The sequence below is a fragment of the Corapipo altera genome, unplaced genomic scaffold (genome assembly GCF_003945725.1).
Source record: "Corapipo altera isolate COAL_440 unplaced genomic scaffold, ASM394572v1 359, whole genome shotgun sequence".
In the NCBI taxonomy this organism is placed as follows: domain Eukaryota; kingdom Metazoa; phylum Chordata; class Aves; order Passeriformes; family Pipridae; genus Corapipo; species Corapipo altera.
In genome coordinates, this window is record NW_020884948.1 from 1,822,931 (window position 1) to 1,841,387 (window position 18,457).

The 18,457-nt window shown below is 35.9% G+C and overlaps 1 protein-coding gene across 3 annotated transcripts in view; it reads right to left on the minus strand.

The window, feature by feature from the left end:
* Positions 1 to 2,524: 2,524 nt before the first annotated feature.
* The window catches only part of TPPP (tubulin polymerization promoting protein), a 73,252-nt gene continuing 57,319 nt past the window's right edge, over positions 2,525 to 18,457 (minus strand). For 2 of the 3 annotated variants that reach the window (XM_027662874.1, XM_027662872.1), the window contains exon 5: positions 4,593 to 6,304. In XM_027662874.1, coding sequence (XP_027518675.1) covers positions 6,283 to 6,304 — 22 coding nt within the window. In that variant the 3' untranslated portion in view covers positions 4,593 to 6,282. Of the gene's footprint in view, positions 2,659 to 4,592; positions 6,305 to 18,457 lie in introns of those variants that run through there. The other variant, XM_027662873.1, reaches the window with a different exon arrangement.

Consider the following 18,457-nt stretch of genomic DNA (forward strand, 5'->3'; position numbering starts at 1 on the left):
TCATAAAGGTTATTTTGTCCTGGAAAGTGGATATGCAGAGTTTTGCACAAGTGCTGGCTTGATATTAAGTGGCACTTGAAAGATGTAATACTTCCTTCTAGCATCTTTTTGCAATGGCTACCACATACTACTAGTTCTACTAGTACATATATTACTAGTTCTACCATTAAAAAAATACCTACAAAGCCTCTATTGTAGTAACAAGAAATTAACCTGTTTTCTATTTTTGTTTAGCACTAAAAATGTTGTCAGAATTCTTGACATACTGCAGAACAGCTTCATCATGCATTTTGTATTCACCATATTAAGTATTAAAATGTGTAGAAGATATTACCTCTCTTTCTTATAAATATGCTGAGGTTATGCATGCTCCTAGTCATGCTCCCACCCTGTCTGCCCTTTTGTTCTGAAGTAGGTCATTTGTCATCCTTGCTCCTTTCTGGCAGGAGAAAATTATTCATTTATGTAATTCTCTGAAAAAATGTAGTCACCTGAAATCCCTAGATCTCTCTCATAATGCAGTGGTTAGTTTGGAGGTAAGGTCTTTGGTTGGGTTTAACAACTAGGGTAAGAAAGATATAACTACTACACACTGAGTCAAGGTAGATAAGGTCAAGAAAGTGTCAGCTGTCCAGAGTAACATTGCAATTTGTGAAATGAAGGAGTTTCAGTGCCTAATTCCAGTTCCAACATGTCACTGAAGTTCTTAATAAGGTGCTGATTCCTAAGATATGTATCCTAAGAGATGGATAAGAAATGGTGGGTTTCATGCTGAGGTGGTAACTTTACTTCTGCGCTTGATCATCAGCATCTAAAACATATTTTCCTGTAGCTATTCAGAGTATGCTCTAGAAAGCATGCATGGATTCAGTTTATTTCAAAATGAGCACCCATAAACAAATAAATCTTTGGCAGTAGTCTGAGTGAAGTGGATGTAGAACTTGGATAAATATTTCAACCTTGTTGCTTTTCACAAAGATTATGTTGCACCAGTAGGTGAATATGCAGAAGGACATGTTGCCTCTGCATGTTGGAGTGACAACAAGTGGAGGAACTTCTCTTTAATAGCAACTATGATTTCACAAAAACTCAAAAATAGCAAATCACAGAACTCTCAGCAGCATCATGGGGACCCCAGGTGCTTCACATGGGGATACTGAGTAGTTGTTTCCGGTTTAGAATTATCTGAGTTACTTAAGCCTTTTTACTGAAAAATGGCATCAGTATATTATTACTTTTGAAGTTTCTCTGACTCAGGTGAGATAGCAATTGTCTGTGTGTGAATTGAAGTTGAATAGTAGGGTTGCTGAAATAAATATATCTGCTGCTTCCCTATCAAAAACACTAAGATGGACATTTGTATGGCTGAGTGCTGAAAGAACTCTAAAATAAATATATCTATGTATTATAATACCAAAAAATACCCCAAGTGGTTATCTTTCAGCTGGATCAGCTTTCCAGTTTGGTTTACTGTAGTGATGTAACACCTGACATTAGAGATATAATGTAGAAAGTGGTGTGAGAACTTAAACAAGTGACTGGAAGTGTCAAGGGAGAAATAGCAAGCACTTAGGTTTCACATGCTGCTTCAAAAGCTGATTGCCATGTATTACCCTGAGATTTCTTTTGTAATTAAAATGAAATTTGCTAATTTTAGTTCTACTTTTTATAACTTTCTGTAATGGTAATACAAAAATAAAATTGCTTTTTTTTTTCCATGTTTTTAACAATTGGGTTGTTTTCAAGAAAAAATGGGAGTGAAATGAATGGCTTGCTGCTGCAGCAAGGGATAGCTTTTGTTCCTGCATCTTCCTTCTTTGTTCCCTTCCCATAGCAGAGGTCCTCCCTCCCTCAACCATGGCTCCTGACCACCTAGTCCTGCACATTCCTTTTCCATGTCTCTGGCACTCATCAGACAATTCTGTGAGTCAGTTCAGTTCATTAATCTAGCAGAGAAGAGAGTCTTCTTTTTCCTGATAGACATGTTCTCTGGCAAGCTGACATACTGCATGAGCTTGCAGAGGAATCCAGAGAAGACAAGAGTTTGTGCAAGGTAAAAATTGTGTGCATTGACAACTTCTGACTGGAACCATGGAATGAAAAAAAATAGGGGAAAAGGATTGTTGTCTTCCTCTCTTTTAGGGTCTTCCGGCTTTTAGATAAAGTCCTCTTGATATGCCACAGTCTCAGCCTTATGAATGCCAATATTAAAGGAGAACAGAATTTGTAATTCTCTTCTGAGTACATGCTCATCTAAAGAAAAATGCTTTTGGTTTAGACTGCTCTGGCTTCTGTAAAACATCAGATTCCATTAATTCTATCAGTCTGGACTTTATTTTGTCAGTACAAAATTAGTTCAGACTAAAGTGGTTTTGAAGTAGGGTTCAAAGTAAAACTCAGGGAATACAAAGCAGTACTATATTCTGCACTTAAGCTTTTACACTGCTGTCCTATGAGGATATGACTCGATTAAATTCAGAGGTATGCACGCACCCCATTTAGAAATTGACTGCATACACAAACGTTTTGAGAAGATAGTTTTATTTCCTTCTTGTTTGCATGTGTTCCTTTGAAATGTCTTGTGCTCACAGTAGCATCAGGGAAGAAAACTAGATTGTGTCTCCTGGGAAGCTGTGCTGTTTTTAATCGCCTCTGGAGCTGCAAAACAAATTGCTGGTATTACTGCTTTGTAAACTTCAATCTGTCATCCATATTGTAGTTTATTGCTTTATCACTGATATCAAAGGCCACAGTGAATACATCTACTTTATTAATAGTTACTAGTATAACTTATACTACTGACTAAACACTATAGTAAGATGCATATTTTGAGAGGATGTTAACTGTGAGACCTTCCTGTGTTTTCTGTGACTTTTCTAGTTATTTCTGTACTATTTTTTTGCAAGTAAAAGTTCAATTTTTCCCTGCTACCAAATTTCAAAGCAGACAGTTTGCATGCTTACCTTTCTATAAATATCGCATTGTTTCAGGTGTAAGTCTAAGTTAAAGAATAGTTATCATGGGTAAACAAAGTATTCAGAAGCTTTCTTAATTACATATGAAGTCCCAGTGCTACTGAAGTTAGTAATCAATTTTGGCTACAGATTCTATTGCCAAAAATGTTCATTGTAAAATACAAACCTAAATTTCCTACATGCTTTGCTGTTGCATGTTGTTGTCCTATATTTGCCACGCTTCTCTTATATTCCTAGATAATCTAAAAGTATCATTAACATAAAGTCAGCAAGTTTGTTCCTATTGCTTCCTTTATGGTTCTAGCATGTGCTGTCAATGGAAAAATAATTTCAGCAACTCATTTAATATAACAGATTTTATCAAAATGACCATCAAGAAGTAACCTTTTCCTGACATACAAGTTTAAAAAATTAAAATTTCCTTCCTCTGCAGAATGGTTAGAATAACAAGACTTGTCAAGGTTTTGTGTATAGTTGCTATGTTGTCATCGATTTCATGTCCTACAATGCTATCATGAGTGCACATATTTTTTTTTGTTAACATTTATTACCTACCTCAGTATTGACTCATTATGTTATTGAATTAAAAGGTAATTTAAGATTTTGTCGTGTTGCTCTAACTTCCTGATTTAAACACTTGTAAAAAACCTAAATTAATCAATTCGTTTTGCAGATGATTGTCCAGTGAGTGACTGTGAATGAAATGCATCTTTGGTGCATTTTAGTACAGATCATGCATTAAAATTAAGTCTTCATCAGCAACAGAATTGACCAGATGAAATTAAAAGGTACGAATGCATTAACTGAAACAGTGATATTGCAATGCTGTCACAGTACTTTGAGCTTCATTCAAAAGCGAATAGTTAGGTGAGTTCAGGAAAAAAATGTAGTCAAACTCTTAAAAATCTATATGACTTCACTCACCATTTCAATTTTTCTCAAGTATTTTGGAAGATACACGTAACTATAGTACTGCAGCCTCGCAGTGTGGTGAACTGATTATATACAGCTTCATGCTTCAGTGGCTAGAATGTTTCCAGTACATCAGGTCTCATTTAAAAATAGCTGTCTTGTAGCATGCTCAGCAGCACAGATATGTCAGAGACATCTAATAAGTCTTGTCACTTCTTGTGGATTAATTTAATTTTGGTGGTGGCTTTTCAGCTGGCATCACATGTTGCCAGTTAGTCTCTTGATGTTTATATATAATTTGTGGACTCATTAGGACATTAATTTTCAACACTATCATCCTATGTTCCTACTAGCTTTTTTCTAAACTTGGAAGGGGTTTGCAAACATTTTAGGAACTGAGTATCACTAGTTAGGATAGGGGAGAAAGGATTTCTGATGTATTCAGAATGGGTTAGCTATTCTGAGACAATCTGGTTTGAGTGGTGTTTGGATGCATTTAAATTTCCATTGTGCCGGTTTTTTGTGCTTATGCAGCTGCATACTGTGCCTTTAAGCATCCCTCTGGCAATAAAAAACAAGTTCATATTATGCATGTTACTTTTGCTACTGTCATTTTGTTATGTCAACATACAGGATTACAATATAGTCATTACAATTACAGTAATTTTAGTATTGTGTTTTTACATATTTCTCTGCATTTTTTTATAACTTCATCTTTTTTTTATATACATGCTCACATAAACACAGCATAATATATTTGTTAGCTTGCCCAGTGTTTTCCATTTTAGCAGTGGTCTGTTGTCTCCTTCTTACCTAGCAGATTGTTGTATCTTTCTGAGCTGTTCTCACTCAGGTGGACTATCCTGCCACTAACTGGTCTAAATTAGCAGACTTACTTTAGCCACCTGATTTTAATTGTGGAGATGGTTACCTTAGCAGGTTTTTAGTCCCACACTTTTCAAGCTCTCTCACAATGATTTACTGCTATGTAAAATAAAAACTCTGCATCTTTCTACCAGACCTATCACTGCCTGAAATACTTTCATCAGACTCCTTTCTGTAAAGCTATGGGGAGCATATAGAAAGTTAAGAAACGTAAGCCTTCCAACAAGATGTTGTGCTATCTAGTTTCTATCCAGCTGAAATGACTCTTCAGCATGTATCATATGTAGAACTTGCTCATGTGCAGAATCCATAGACTCTAGTATCTCTATTCTTGCTCCTCTTAAGAATTTGTTTTTCTGGACATGCAGCCAGGAAATTGTAGAACAAGAAAAAAAACCACTGTCATTTACTGAATTTACAAAAATTCCTCAGCATGTTAAAACTTAGGTGTCTAAAGCAGACCCATCAGCTTATGTTTAGGGCTTTCACCTTCAGTTATCTTAAAGATATCTTGAAAGAGATGAGTCAGTGGAGCAAGTTATTCTGAATAAATGTATTCTGCGTAAATTTATGTTACTTTTCCTATTTCCATCCCAAAGCAAAAAGATAATTGCTAGATTACAAGGAGTTTGGTATTTACAAAAGTATAGCAAAGAACAGACTGCACTTGGCTTGCTGCTAGAAAGGAACCTTATCAAGCTTGAGGAGTTGGCAGATATCACTGAGTTCAGCAAAGACAAAGCAAAGTCCAGTACCTTGGGTAGAATAAACCCCTAGAGGAGGCACAGGATCTGACTAGTTAGGTACCAGCTCTGCAGAAAATTTGGGCTTTTCCTGGATAATGAGAGGAACATGACTGCAATACATGTTGGGCTTCATTAACAAGAGCAGATTGAGAGAAGAAATTATATCCCTTCTACTCAACACTTAGGAGGCAGCACTGTGTTCCACTTCAGATTCCCCAGTAAAAGGGAGGTCATAAAACTGAGGAGTCCAGATGAGATCCTCTAAGATGGTATGGGCTGGAACATACAATATACAAGGAATAGGCTGAGAGATGTGGTTTTGTGCAGCCTGGAGAAAAGTTGGGTGAAGGGGAGAAGGAGGAGAATCTAATTGCTGTCTTCCACATGGGGGTGTATGAAGAAGTTGAAGCCAGATTTTTACAAATATACACAGTAAAATGACAACAGGCAGCTAGCATTTCCATGGCAACAAAGACAATTCCAGCTGGATGTAAGAGACTAATTTTTTCCACTGGTAAAGTACCTACGGATGACTTTTGAAATATGACTGCACAGAACACTGTGCAGCAGCTTTGGGGGACACTGAAGTTAGAGGCCATTTGAATAGAAGTTTGGACAATTGAGGGCATGCAGAGGTCTCTTACAGACTGAGTTATTTTATGATTCTAATTAAGATACAAGTTAATTACATAAAATTTTGTATTTTAAATTTGATTTTTACTCTCAAGATGGTGTTGGAAAATTTTCTGATACATTATTGTCTTTCATTTAAACTCTGCTCTGGAGCTGTAATTTGGATTAGTGGAGTCGCAGAACTGTGGTGAAAAATGACACAGATAATAAGTGGGAAAAAATATTTATAAAACAGAAGTTGGAACACAGAGGAGATGAATAGAACAAGATCACTCACAGAATTCCTGACAGACCTCTAACTAAAAATTAAATGTTTCTGCCATAACTGCAAGAATATCCAACTACAATCCAGTGAACATGTAGAATGTCCTTTGCTAGAAGGTTTGAAAAATCCCGTGAATTAACCAAAACCAGAAAGGATCTGCAGCAATAGTCCTGATACAGATATCTTAATATTTTCTTCTAAACTTTTATTAGAATACGAAGTATTGTCATAATGCAAACTTAGGCCCAGTCTTACATAACAGACAGGAAACTGCTCTTGCTGATTTCCCTTTCAACTTTTCTTTTGATCCAAATTGGAAGAAGTACTAAGAAGTACAGGAACTTCATGGTATTTCAGGTTCCAAGGACACCATCTCTTTCTCATTGCTTCTGGAACTACCTTTCCACCCTTCCTTTGTCCCGCCCTTTGGATACAGCAGGATTCTTCTGTGAAGAATTTTTTTTTACAAAAAAAAACCCCAACAACCAGATAGCATGAGACATTTACATTATATTCAATCACCTGTATTTGGAATTCACTTGGAATTTGGCATTAAATCCCTATGCCTAGAGTATGAAATTTCAGTGTAGTGGAAATCGTTGAAGATTATACCAGTGTTTTGCATGCAACCAGTGTACTTATGCTCTGAATCAACACAAGCATGGTAGTGTTAACATGACATGCTATAAGAAAATAATATAGCATACTGTGTCAGCAGTCTATGGAAAAAAGCAAAAATACAGTGTAGCATGAAATTAGAAATTTATCAGTCTGCTATCACCTACTTTCCTTGTAATCCCAAACAATCAATAAGTGTGGAGTACCTGGCCAGTAGCTCAACTTTAAAAAGCTGCATTTCAGTTCTTTTCAAAAAATACCACATTTTATTTTGTCAGACGCAGAAAATCAGGATTGCCTAGGTGATCCATTATCACCCTTTTCTCTTGCATATTCTAGTGTATATCCATATGTTAAATTATCTGTAGTTATTTGAGAGCAAACCTAATTTTCTTTGCTACAGTATAAATACTTATCTAATGTTTCACCAGCTAAACATCTCAACAGTAAACAAGAACCTGAAAAAGAAGTAGTAAAGTTTGATTTTCAGAAAGTAAGATTAAGGTTTTGTCTAAAAAAGACCCAAATCTAAAACTTCAAGATGAAGCTGAAGCTTATCTTAAAACTACCGTCAAGGCTAACTTTACAAGCCATTCACGGATCTATTTTAGCACTTTAATTCTTTTGCCTCATATGTTCAAGCTTCTGTTTACCATAGTGCAAATTATTATCTTCTACGTAATAAATATCTATGTTTTCTACTGTGTTTATTATTCTGTGACCATCAGCATCTCTGAGAGACATTCAATCTCTGTAATGAAGTGAAACTCAAATTGAGTCTTCAAGTAGAAGGAATTTTTTAGCTTTCTATTTTGTGTCTCTACTGAAGAAAAGGCTTCAGTCTTTAGTCATTACGTATGCCTGTGATGGCTGGCTCTGAGTTTCATGCAGGCTGGCCAAAAATTGCCTTTTGCTTAGCAAGTAGTGTGTGAGAGAGTATTTCAGGAGCACAGGGAGGTAACGGCTTGGGTAAAACTAAGGGAATCTGGCTAATAACTGGAGTTGCACATAATAATATCACCATCATCATAATAATAATAACATGGGCTGCACAAAATAGTATCTTCAGCTATGGATGCATAAATAAAAGGAATATATGGCAGATTTATATGGATAAGGTGTTATCCATACTGCTACACATTGATTCACAGTTCTGTTGAGATTACTAAATCTCTTCTACCCCACAATCCTCAGAGACACAATGGACACACATCCTGCAGTGGAAATGATACGGAACTGTTGCACAAGCCCCTGTGCTTCCTTCCTCTTGTGTGACAGGAGAAATGAATGTGACCCTTGGGTTTCACCTCAATGTCATGCACTAGGTATTTCGTAGTTCACACTCGCTCTGCTCTTGTCTAGCAACATCACACAGTGTAGTCTTTGGAAGGAAAAAGAAATAAATATTTGTGTATTTAGCAGAAAGATTTGGTTTGCTTCCAGATGTAGTCATTGAATGTACATAGAAGTGCAAGAAGACTTGCACTGGCAAAGTGAGGTGAAATTTGCTTGTACCCTGGACTTTTCATTGAGGTTTGTCATCAATAATTTTAATCTTGGATTTCGGGATTACTTTTAATTCTTTGTGATGAATTGGTTTTTTAATGGAAAACATCTTCTAGGTGGGAGTTAGGTCTTCCTTATACCTTGTGCACCACCTGCTGGATTCTTTTTAATATCCTGCCAAAGATTTATCCTTTCACAGGTCCATGAAATGCAGGATTTGCTTGTTTCCAAGAACAAAACTCACAACCCAGTTACATAGTCTGGTGACAAAATATGTCTTAATTCATCACAAATACAGTTAATTGATGCCTTTCTGTTCAACTTCCAGTCATGTTTAGCAACGTCATAAAGTCTTCTTACTTTAACCTATGGCATCGATAATCATAATTTATGACATTCTGGTTTGTGTAAAATATTTGAGGAAAACACCTACATTTTCGCTAATTAAAATGCAATATGGTCTGCCTTCTAGTGGATTATCAGAGGAAAAAAAATTTGAGTTAAAAAAAATTTTAAAGACAATCTCATATTACTTCCAAAAAGTATTAGAAACACTACTTGATCTAAAATTATCTCAAGTAATGTTTAAATGAGATGAAATTATGGCCCAAGAGCATGTATAAGCCCAGAAGAAAAAGGGCTAATGAGTATGTCTCAAACACCAACAACCAGTAGCCATGGAGCAAACCCAGGATTGTTGAAAAAAACAGATGGGATTGGAGAAGAGGACCATATGGAGGTAGGGCAGGGACACGCATCCTTGCTCTAGTCCCTGGAGACACAACAAACACAAGATAGGGTCAGCACAGAAGCGAGCATGAACAGCCAACCAAAAGTCAGTCCAGTAGGGGGATACAAGACCACCAAAGACTCCTGAAGCCTTCTGAGACCCATTTCCAGAAAAGTCTGAAAGAACAGACTGCAGATGGTAACTAATTTGCACAGAAAGCAAGAAACCTGTCTTCAGGGGAGGGAAAACACATATATTTAAAGGTACCCCCACCAGGCCGGGGTGTGCGCCCCCAGGGTGCTGGACATCCCATTGGCTGAACCGATGATTGATTTCTTTCTTTGTTTCCTTCTTTCTTTCTTCTCTTCCTTTGTTCTCTTTCTTTCTTTCCTTTTTCTTTCTTTCTTCTCTTTTTCTTTCTTTCTCTCTTTCTCTTTCTCTCTCCCTCTTTAATTCATCTCTTTTTTTTCTCTCTTCCCTTTCACCCTACCCCTTTATCTAAAACCCACTGCCATGTGCTTATATAGTAGGTCAGGGACTAACACATCAATCTCCATGCCAAGCATGTAATTTACTAATAAAACTTAGTGATTTTTTTGTGGATCCTCTGAATTTTGTTATTCTTTTTGACTGCAACCATTCACAAATCTTAGGTGTTTCCTTGCCCTTAAGGGTGGGATGTCATAGAGAGATAGACAAGAAACTGAGAAGAGCAGACTGAGACACAGCTCAGCATGAAAGCCATTGTTTAGGTGATTGAGAATAAGAAAGCAAAAACAAAGATTGTACAAGGAACAAAATGCTCCTTTGATGGTTTAAGGCAGTCAAGATTTACTTTAGAAAAGGAAGATTACATCCTTCAGGATATCTGTATCATGGCAATTACCTAAAATAGGACCTAAAATTAACAGAGAATATCACTTCATGCTGGTGACAGTGCTTAAGAACAGAAGGAGATCTTCAAATAATGGGAAACATTTTATACCAATTTTTAATATGTATATAACTGTGGATATGTTATACATATAAAGAAATCTAAATATTATATAAAAATCTTATGGTTATATTTTTCACATTTCACTGGTCCAGTGACTTCAACATATGAAACCTACTCTCACTGAATGTCAATATATGACTACAAGAATTTTTTCTAAGACATTTATAAGAAATGTTCCTTTAAAGAATTTGCTTTGTAGTAAAAGTGCAAATTAGTAGTACCAAAATAGACTAAAACCACCAAAATATTACTGAAATGTTTTAAAAAATCATTTAGTTTAGCTGGGGAAGCGAACAAAATTGGTTGCCTGAATTGTTTTAATGTACAGAACTTTAATTTCTAGCAAAAATTAGCATACATGCACATGCCTTGAGACTCAATTTAAGTAATTTAACTGGAGCTATTTTCAGCTGAGAAATAAAACAAATCAACTTTTTCATAACACTACAGGCAGCAACAGATGTTAGTAATGTTGCAAGGAAGGCAAAGCTGTTTTCACAACAGTATTGTTGATGGATACAGCCACAAACCCTCCACAGTTAAAAAACAAAGCCAGCACCACCAGCAAAATCAAAATCGGTTCCAACGGCCTGTCTATGGGTGACTACAATGAAGGGCTGATGGTAGGAAACATGTATATATTCAGTGTGATTCCCTCCAGACAAGTCTATCCAACAGCTAGTGCCTGGATCCCTGTTTTCCCCTGCTCTGGCACCTGGACACATAAGTTTATAAGGATCACAGCAACACCATTGGCTGGTACAATCGCATGTCATCATTCCCCTCCCACCTTCCGCAGACTAGACTGTATCCCTTGAGTAACTGGGATTAGATATGCAGCCAGATGAGTAACTAGCACACGGATTCTATCATCTCCAATTGCATCCTGTGTACACACACAAACCTTCAGACTTGTGGCCTCCTCAGCAGTCATTCTGGACTGCCTGGTCCCTTCAGTATGTTCTTCCAATTGTCTCTGAGACATACACATATCTGGCCCAGTCTTATGACTGCTTTGGTAACTGATGCTAAAACCCCTTCACCCTCTTTCTGTCCTGGTTCTGTTTGATATTTGCTGGCAGTCAAATGGTAGTAATCCAGCCCTTCACTTGACCCAGTAGCTGGCACCACAGGCACATGGGTTTCTGTCACTCATAATCTTCGTTCTAGTTGCTGGCACATAAAGCCTTAGCTGCCCTTAGTTGCTGGCACCACAGGTAACACTGGCTATTGTGACCCACAGTCAACTGCAGTTGATGGCAATTAGACCTCCATATGAACATGTGTACACAGAATAAAGAATCCCCTCACCCAAGAAAATAGTTAGAAACGAAATTTAATATGACAGGGCAGCTGCCACTTATGAGGTCCAGGGCATCACCTATAACTGCACAGATCAGGGACCAGCCCCTTATTCTTCTATTTTCCTGTGCTTGTTCCTCCCCAGACCACCTACATCCCTGCATTTGATCCCTTCCATATATATGAAATACTGTTGTGGAGAAGAGACGACTGAGAGGGGAATCTAATGAATACTTATCAACAAGTAAGCGACCTTTCAATGTGCCCGGGTTAGTTTACATTATTAATAAATCAGTGCAGTGAGTAAAGAAAGCTGAGGAAATGAAAAAAGGTTAACTAGAAGACGAGGTTTTATAAGTCTCTCGAAGATTTCAATTTGACAGAGGTGGCCTTTTTTTCCCCTCCACACCTTCCTCCATGTAGTCCCAGCTCTGGTAGAACAGCCAACAAAACCAGAAGAGTTCAGCCTGCATTTGGCATATGGACATGAGAGAAGGAGCGCATAGTTAGTGCAATAGTAGCTCCACATAGAGAAAGCTAGCCCAAATAATTGTATTCCTGAAGTAAAGAGAACACATCCTAGTAGACGTTTTTTTATTTTTCATTTTAAAGTTGTCATGCGTAAGTGGTGTGTTGGAGTGAGTGGGCATTTCTAAAGGCTCCATGGGAAAAAAAATAAAAAATCCTTAACTCTTGAAAATACAGATCTTAGTGTCATATTCTCATAGGGCACACGAGTACTATCTCCCCCCTTTTTAAAAACTTACTCAACTGTAAAGAAAAATATTGATTTTTCCTTTAATAATCCCTAAAGGTTCTGCTTCACTATGTTTCTTAACTGTTTCAGTAACCATACATGCTCACAGTTAAAAGGAGTACAGGAGGGGACAGCACATGTTTTCTGTGCAGGAAGAAAAGCTATCTCAGGATACAGTTGTATTAGATTTCACTGAAAAGGCATTTCTAAAGAAAGTTGTCTAGTGTGTGAGCACAGAGTACACCATTTCCAGTTTGAGAACAACTGCAAAAGTGTAGCTGTAAGCTGTTTAGTTATGTTTCCTTGCTCAATTTGGCAATTAACAACTGACTGCTATATTTCTTGAGCAGCACTGTGCCTGTTTATTTCTATTATGACATTATTAATTACATTATTATGATGTTCTGAGTTTAATTAAATACTTCTGTCTTCTGTTTCTTGAAAAAATTATGGAATTATTGCTAATGAAAAGCTGAATAATATTGTTATTTATAAAGAAAAGGTCCATATTTGCTTTTGGATGTAACATTATTAAAACAATGTTTTATGTAGCAAATTACTTTCCTTATAAGTAAAATATTTTCAACACCACTTGGAGGTGAGAGAAGTAACTCAGGCTTTTGGGCTGAGGATCAGTCTATCTTATGTAGCTGGTTAGGAACAAACTGTTTCATCCCTGACAGGTCTCATTTGGTGGATCACCATCATCATGGCTATTCAAGCATCACATTAGAGTTCTCAAAATATCAATGCTCACCTCTAGTCATTATTGAAACTAGGAAAATAAATGGTAAAGAAGAAAGAGATTCTGCTCAGAACCTGTTCAGAGAGTAGTTTGATGTAATTTATATATGCAGTAGCAATTAACATCTGAACTGTAAAATAACAGCTGTTAACAAAGTTTATCAGCAAATACCATTTACTTCAATAAATCCCAGAACTGACATAGTAACACGTTTATTGATCACTTTACCAACTAAAGATACAATTTTATACAGTCAGTCAACAGCAGTAACGTACTTTATGAGAAGCTATGCTTTAAAAAATGGTGTTTAAAATATGGATTTCACTACAATTTTTCAAGCCAAGCTTTTACAGTGCTAATCAAAACAACTGCTGTACTTGAACTTTTTCCCTAAAACATCAACAATAACGTTGCAGACAAAGTAGCTTTTCCATTGTTAATGTGGGTTTAAATTTAACAAGACAACTTCAAAAGGTTTAAAACATCCATAACATTGTCATTACTTTAACATTCACACAGATAAAGTGATACATTTAATACTTTCTAGCATTAATAAACAGTGTAAAAATATATTGCATATATATATATATATATATATAAATTTGTTTCCTTTTCCTGAAAAAACCTAGTACAAACTAGTAGCATATGACCCCCCCTTCAAGTTTCTTTTACTTATTTTAAAGATTGAAAAGTAGTAGTTTTAAATTAATAGAAAAAAAGACATGGAAATAGAGAATCACTGTTGTGCTCCCCCATAACCACTCGTCATGGTTACTAAGTATATTAACCTCTTGGCAATAGTGGTTCCATTTTTGCTAATGCCAGTTAGAAATTTGGCACTGACTGCAGTGGGGATAAGATTTTGCCCAGTGTATTTTGCACTGGATGGTGCCTGCCCCCTTCATCAAGTGGTTAAAAATCTTTGCTTAGGACATGTTTATCTACTATAGTTAAGATTAAGAAATGCTATGCTCAAGTTGATCATTTGCAATAATGAAAAGAAGGTTCAGTGTAAAATTAGTGAGAAAAAAAGTAAACTTGTAAGGTTAAATGATCATGTAAAATTTTTACCGTGTTGAAAATTTCACAGTGAACACAGTAGGCTAGTACAGCTGAATGTTAATGTTTGCAATACCTGCAATTATAAAAATTGCAGGTAATTATTAGCACACAGCAGCTTCCTGGTTGATGAAAGACAAATGAAAATAAGAACAAAAACTAGTAAGCATCACTGAAGGTTTTTATCATACTGTACAGTGCTCCAAGGAAGACCATGTCAAGACCTATCTCCATATCCCAACTGCTTAACAATTAAATTTTAATTAGTGCTCTAGGTAATCAAAAACAAAATAGTTTTGCCTCTACATTTTACGATCAGGTCCTGACAGCATGCACATCCAGATTTGTGCAAATCAAGAATCAAAACATCTAAACCGAATTATAAATGGATGTTGGAACATCATGGACAGCTAAACAAGTTAGCAAAGGAATAAAGCTCAGTGTGGATAAATAAATGGTTAATGACTGAAGAAAACCAACCTCAAACATTCAAAAATTATACTTCTGTATAAATATATATTTCTCCTCTAATATTTAAATCTGAGAAACATAAAACCTTGCTAAGAATAAACTTCAATATACTTATCCAACATTGACCATTTCTCTACTTTACAGAATGTAAAGACAAATTACTTTGTATTATAAGCATTATACAAAAAATTTTCCCTGCTGTAATAGTTTGCCAAAGCTGATATATTCTGCACAAAGATAAAAACAAACACAATTTTGCACCCTATAACTTGTTATTGTCTATGATCTTGCCTTTTCATACACCACTACAGTGCTAACAAAAGTAATTTGCCAACACGATTTTATACAGGACATCAGTTTGTAGGTTAACTGACTTTACACAAAGCCTTTGTAAAAAGCTAGTACCTATTTAGCATGAATATTACAGATATACGCAGCATTTCAATAGTATTAATAAAACCCTATTGTAACAGAGCCCAGGCTGCATTATTTCACATTATTTAATTACTTTGTTTAAAAATAGCATTTGAGTAAATGCAAGCATACAGAAACTCATCTGATGTAAACTGGAACTTAAAATAATTCACCTCTGTGGGGATACAGATTGCCATCTTTTTTATTATTTTGTTGTTCAGCCATAATATAGATGCTGATCAAAATGCAAAAATGGATTAACCTAATGTGTTTTTAGGGACAAATTTGTAATTAATTTGAATGTAACTTTATTCATGTTTCTAATATATTTCTGAAAAACGTGCAAAGTAATAGAAAAATCTTGCATAAAGATAACGGAAGGTAAGGGCAAGTTATAAGAGCTATCTTTAAGACCTTTACAAATGTTTACATCAAAACTCACTTTATACAATGCCATAAACTTTACAGTAACTCACAAAAGAGAGATGCTGTATAACTACATTTGGAAATTAATTCATTGGCTGTTTAGCTGCAATGGAATATGGTAGTGCTTAACATTTTTCCAAACCAGGCTAGTCAGCTGGGCATTTCAATGTCAATTGCCAAATGTAAGGTATTTTTAAAAAAAAAACCTCTTCTGTACTTTTGCCCCCATGTATATAACATGTCCCAAAGTAGTGTCTGTGTGCATCTGCATGAAAACAAAATAGAACTTATTTTTTAAAAAATCATTTCAGGTTATCAACATTGCAAACGTCTGTCAAAATTATCCAGCAAATAGGCTGGATTTTCCCCCTTGTATTTATTATCAGGTTTGCCCTTGCCAAAGTCTGTCTTGAGTAAATGATCAATTAGTTAGAATGAAACAAGCCAATTCAAACGTTTTCTGACAATGAAGCAAAGAGTTATATCTTAAACTTGTTTTGAAATCCACTTTTTTCATAGGGAATTTGAAGCAATATAGGCAAGGTTAATTATTGAAAAACATGAAAAAATACCACATATATTAAAGTTATTTCTCCCTGCAAAAACAAATTACTTGGACAATTAAAACATGGAGGTTCTATCTGCAATATTCCTTTGCTTCCAGAAGCACCATTCTTAGCTGGGACATCATTTAAAGCATTGTTTTTGAGTTTAATGAGCAAGCATGAATGCAACTATGGGTCTCTCGCTAGTTTTAGGATTCTGAAGATTTAAAAAAACAACCCTGACCATCATTTCCAGTTTATATTAGGTAAGCCAAATCGGCACTTAAGGGTGCACAAAATGAGCAACTGAATATCTACATGCTATTTTATGGGCCAACACTCCAAATACAGGAAGTATATGTTTCAAGTTCAGGTACTCCAGACTGAGAATTTCACACAAGTTTGACAGCTGTCATTATGCTTTAGGTATTTAATTTTATCTTTATAAAAAAAAATACTTGAGTCCATTGACATTGTATGCCACTCCTGTTTCCTCTTCCTGTCTCATTATACAATGACTTTATACCTGCTAACAGATGAACAACTATGTATACGTAGTGAGTGTCTACTTGTTTCACAAAGTTTGGGCAAAGAAAAATATAGCATCCATACTGAGCATAATTTTAAATGGTTTCTTGAGAACACTCAGAGGAAAGCTTGCTTTCATCTTCTCTCTCCTACTACCTTACTATGGAGAAACCCCTCTTGTCACACCAAGTCTATGTCAGAATCGCTGAAGAGTGATTGCCCTCAGAAACAGGAACAGGGTAGTCATATAAAACCATAAAAGTCTCCTTAGATCTTTAACTTCATGCTATGAAGGGAGAATAGTAATGTCCCCAACTGACCAAGCTGAACAGCACTGGCTGCAGGACTAGAGCCTGGCCTTAACAAGATTTAAGATTTGCATCAATATTTATACGGTTTAACTACTTAGCTGGATCCAAAGAGTATGTGTACACACACACACAAACCTACCTAAGTCTTGTGCATTACATTACTTATTACCAATTAATTGATGAGCCAAGAACATGATATTCACACTACAAACAACGTACACAAAGGTGTAGTCATTTTGGCACACACACAAGGCTAACAGTCAGTTAAGAGGACACGTACTAGTGCAACACTTGCTCTATTATGAAGGTAAAAGGTTTGCTTTTGGCCAGTGCAAACAGAGAATTCTTATTCACAGATGTCAGGCACATGCCCCCAGAATACATGCATCACTGAAGGCAAGGTTATGTTATGCTTTGAATACCATACATGCAGGCACAAAGAATTAAAATTAATTTTATAACTATGGAAAACCTTAAGGAAAAAAACCTATCAATTACAACTTCAAAGTTTTGGAAGATACATGAGGATTTTCTCTACAAATGGTTACAGATGGCTGGGATACCTACCACTTGCAAGTCAAAACCACAGTAGTCATTTGCCTTTTTGTTCTGCCTAATTCCAGCTACCATGAAAAATATTAACTGAGCCAATAGAGGGGAAATATGGATGACTGAAATGGTTATTTGTGAATAAAGCTTTGTATAATGATAAAAAAACTTTCAGAGGAATTTTTAATTTAGGTAAAGTCAGTAAAATACATACTTCAATACAAAGTATCTTTGAAGGACCATCTCTATGCTGATAAAAAACACAAGCTGTGATATGTGAGTAGTTTTGAAATTGTGCTTTCCCTTTCCTAAATGAAAAGTAGATAGAAATACTGTAGGCTTAAAAAGAAAATGGGGCTAGATTTTAGTCACTGTCCAATATTCAACATTTCCCTTGGGATTCCAAATATTTGATTATAATTAATGACAGGTGTTCACATAGGACTGTCGAAAGAAATTAGGTTTTTTAATGTTTGCTTCTCTGTAACACTATTGCGATAACTTTGATAACCACAAAGAGCAGGGCAATAATTTTTATTTTAGGTATTTCCACACTGAAGGTTGTAAAACTCTCAACTGAAGCTCATGGAGTGACTACAGGGAATTAGTAAGCAAGCACTAATAAGAAAACCCCTTTTGACTTCTGCATATTTAATTTTAAAAATAGGTTATTTTTAGAAAATTATTTGTAAGGACTATTCATTTGCCTCAATAAGGGTTTTTATTTCTTGTCCTCAATCTTGCAAAGGTTTTGACGGTCAGGTAAAGTCTCAGTGGACATACAGGTAAGATTGTGTACTGCCATAGTATTTAAATAAAGTTCGAGTTTGTTCTGTAAGCAGTTATTTCTAAAAGCTACCCAAACTTTCTGATCACATTTCTTTTGGTAGCATGTTCTGCAGTAATGAAAACAAAGATAATTAGGAACAACAGGGTTTTATAGAAGTTGTCGCATAGGACAGTGCTGCATAGTGTAAGCTGCTGAAAATCAGGCTGAAAATTTAGATAGAATGAGTTGAGATGCCCCAAAAAAAGAGATGAGAGTAAACCTTATTAGGTACCCATGTCCTTACTTCAGACATT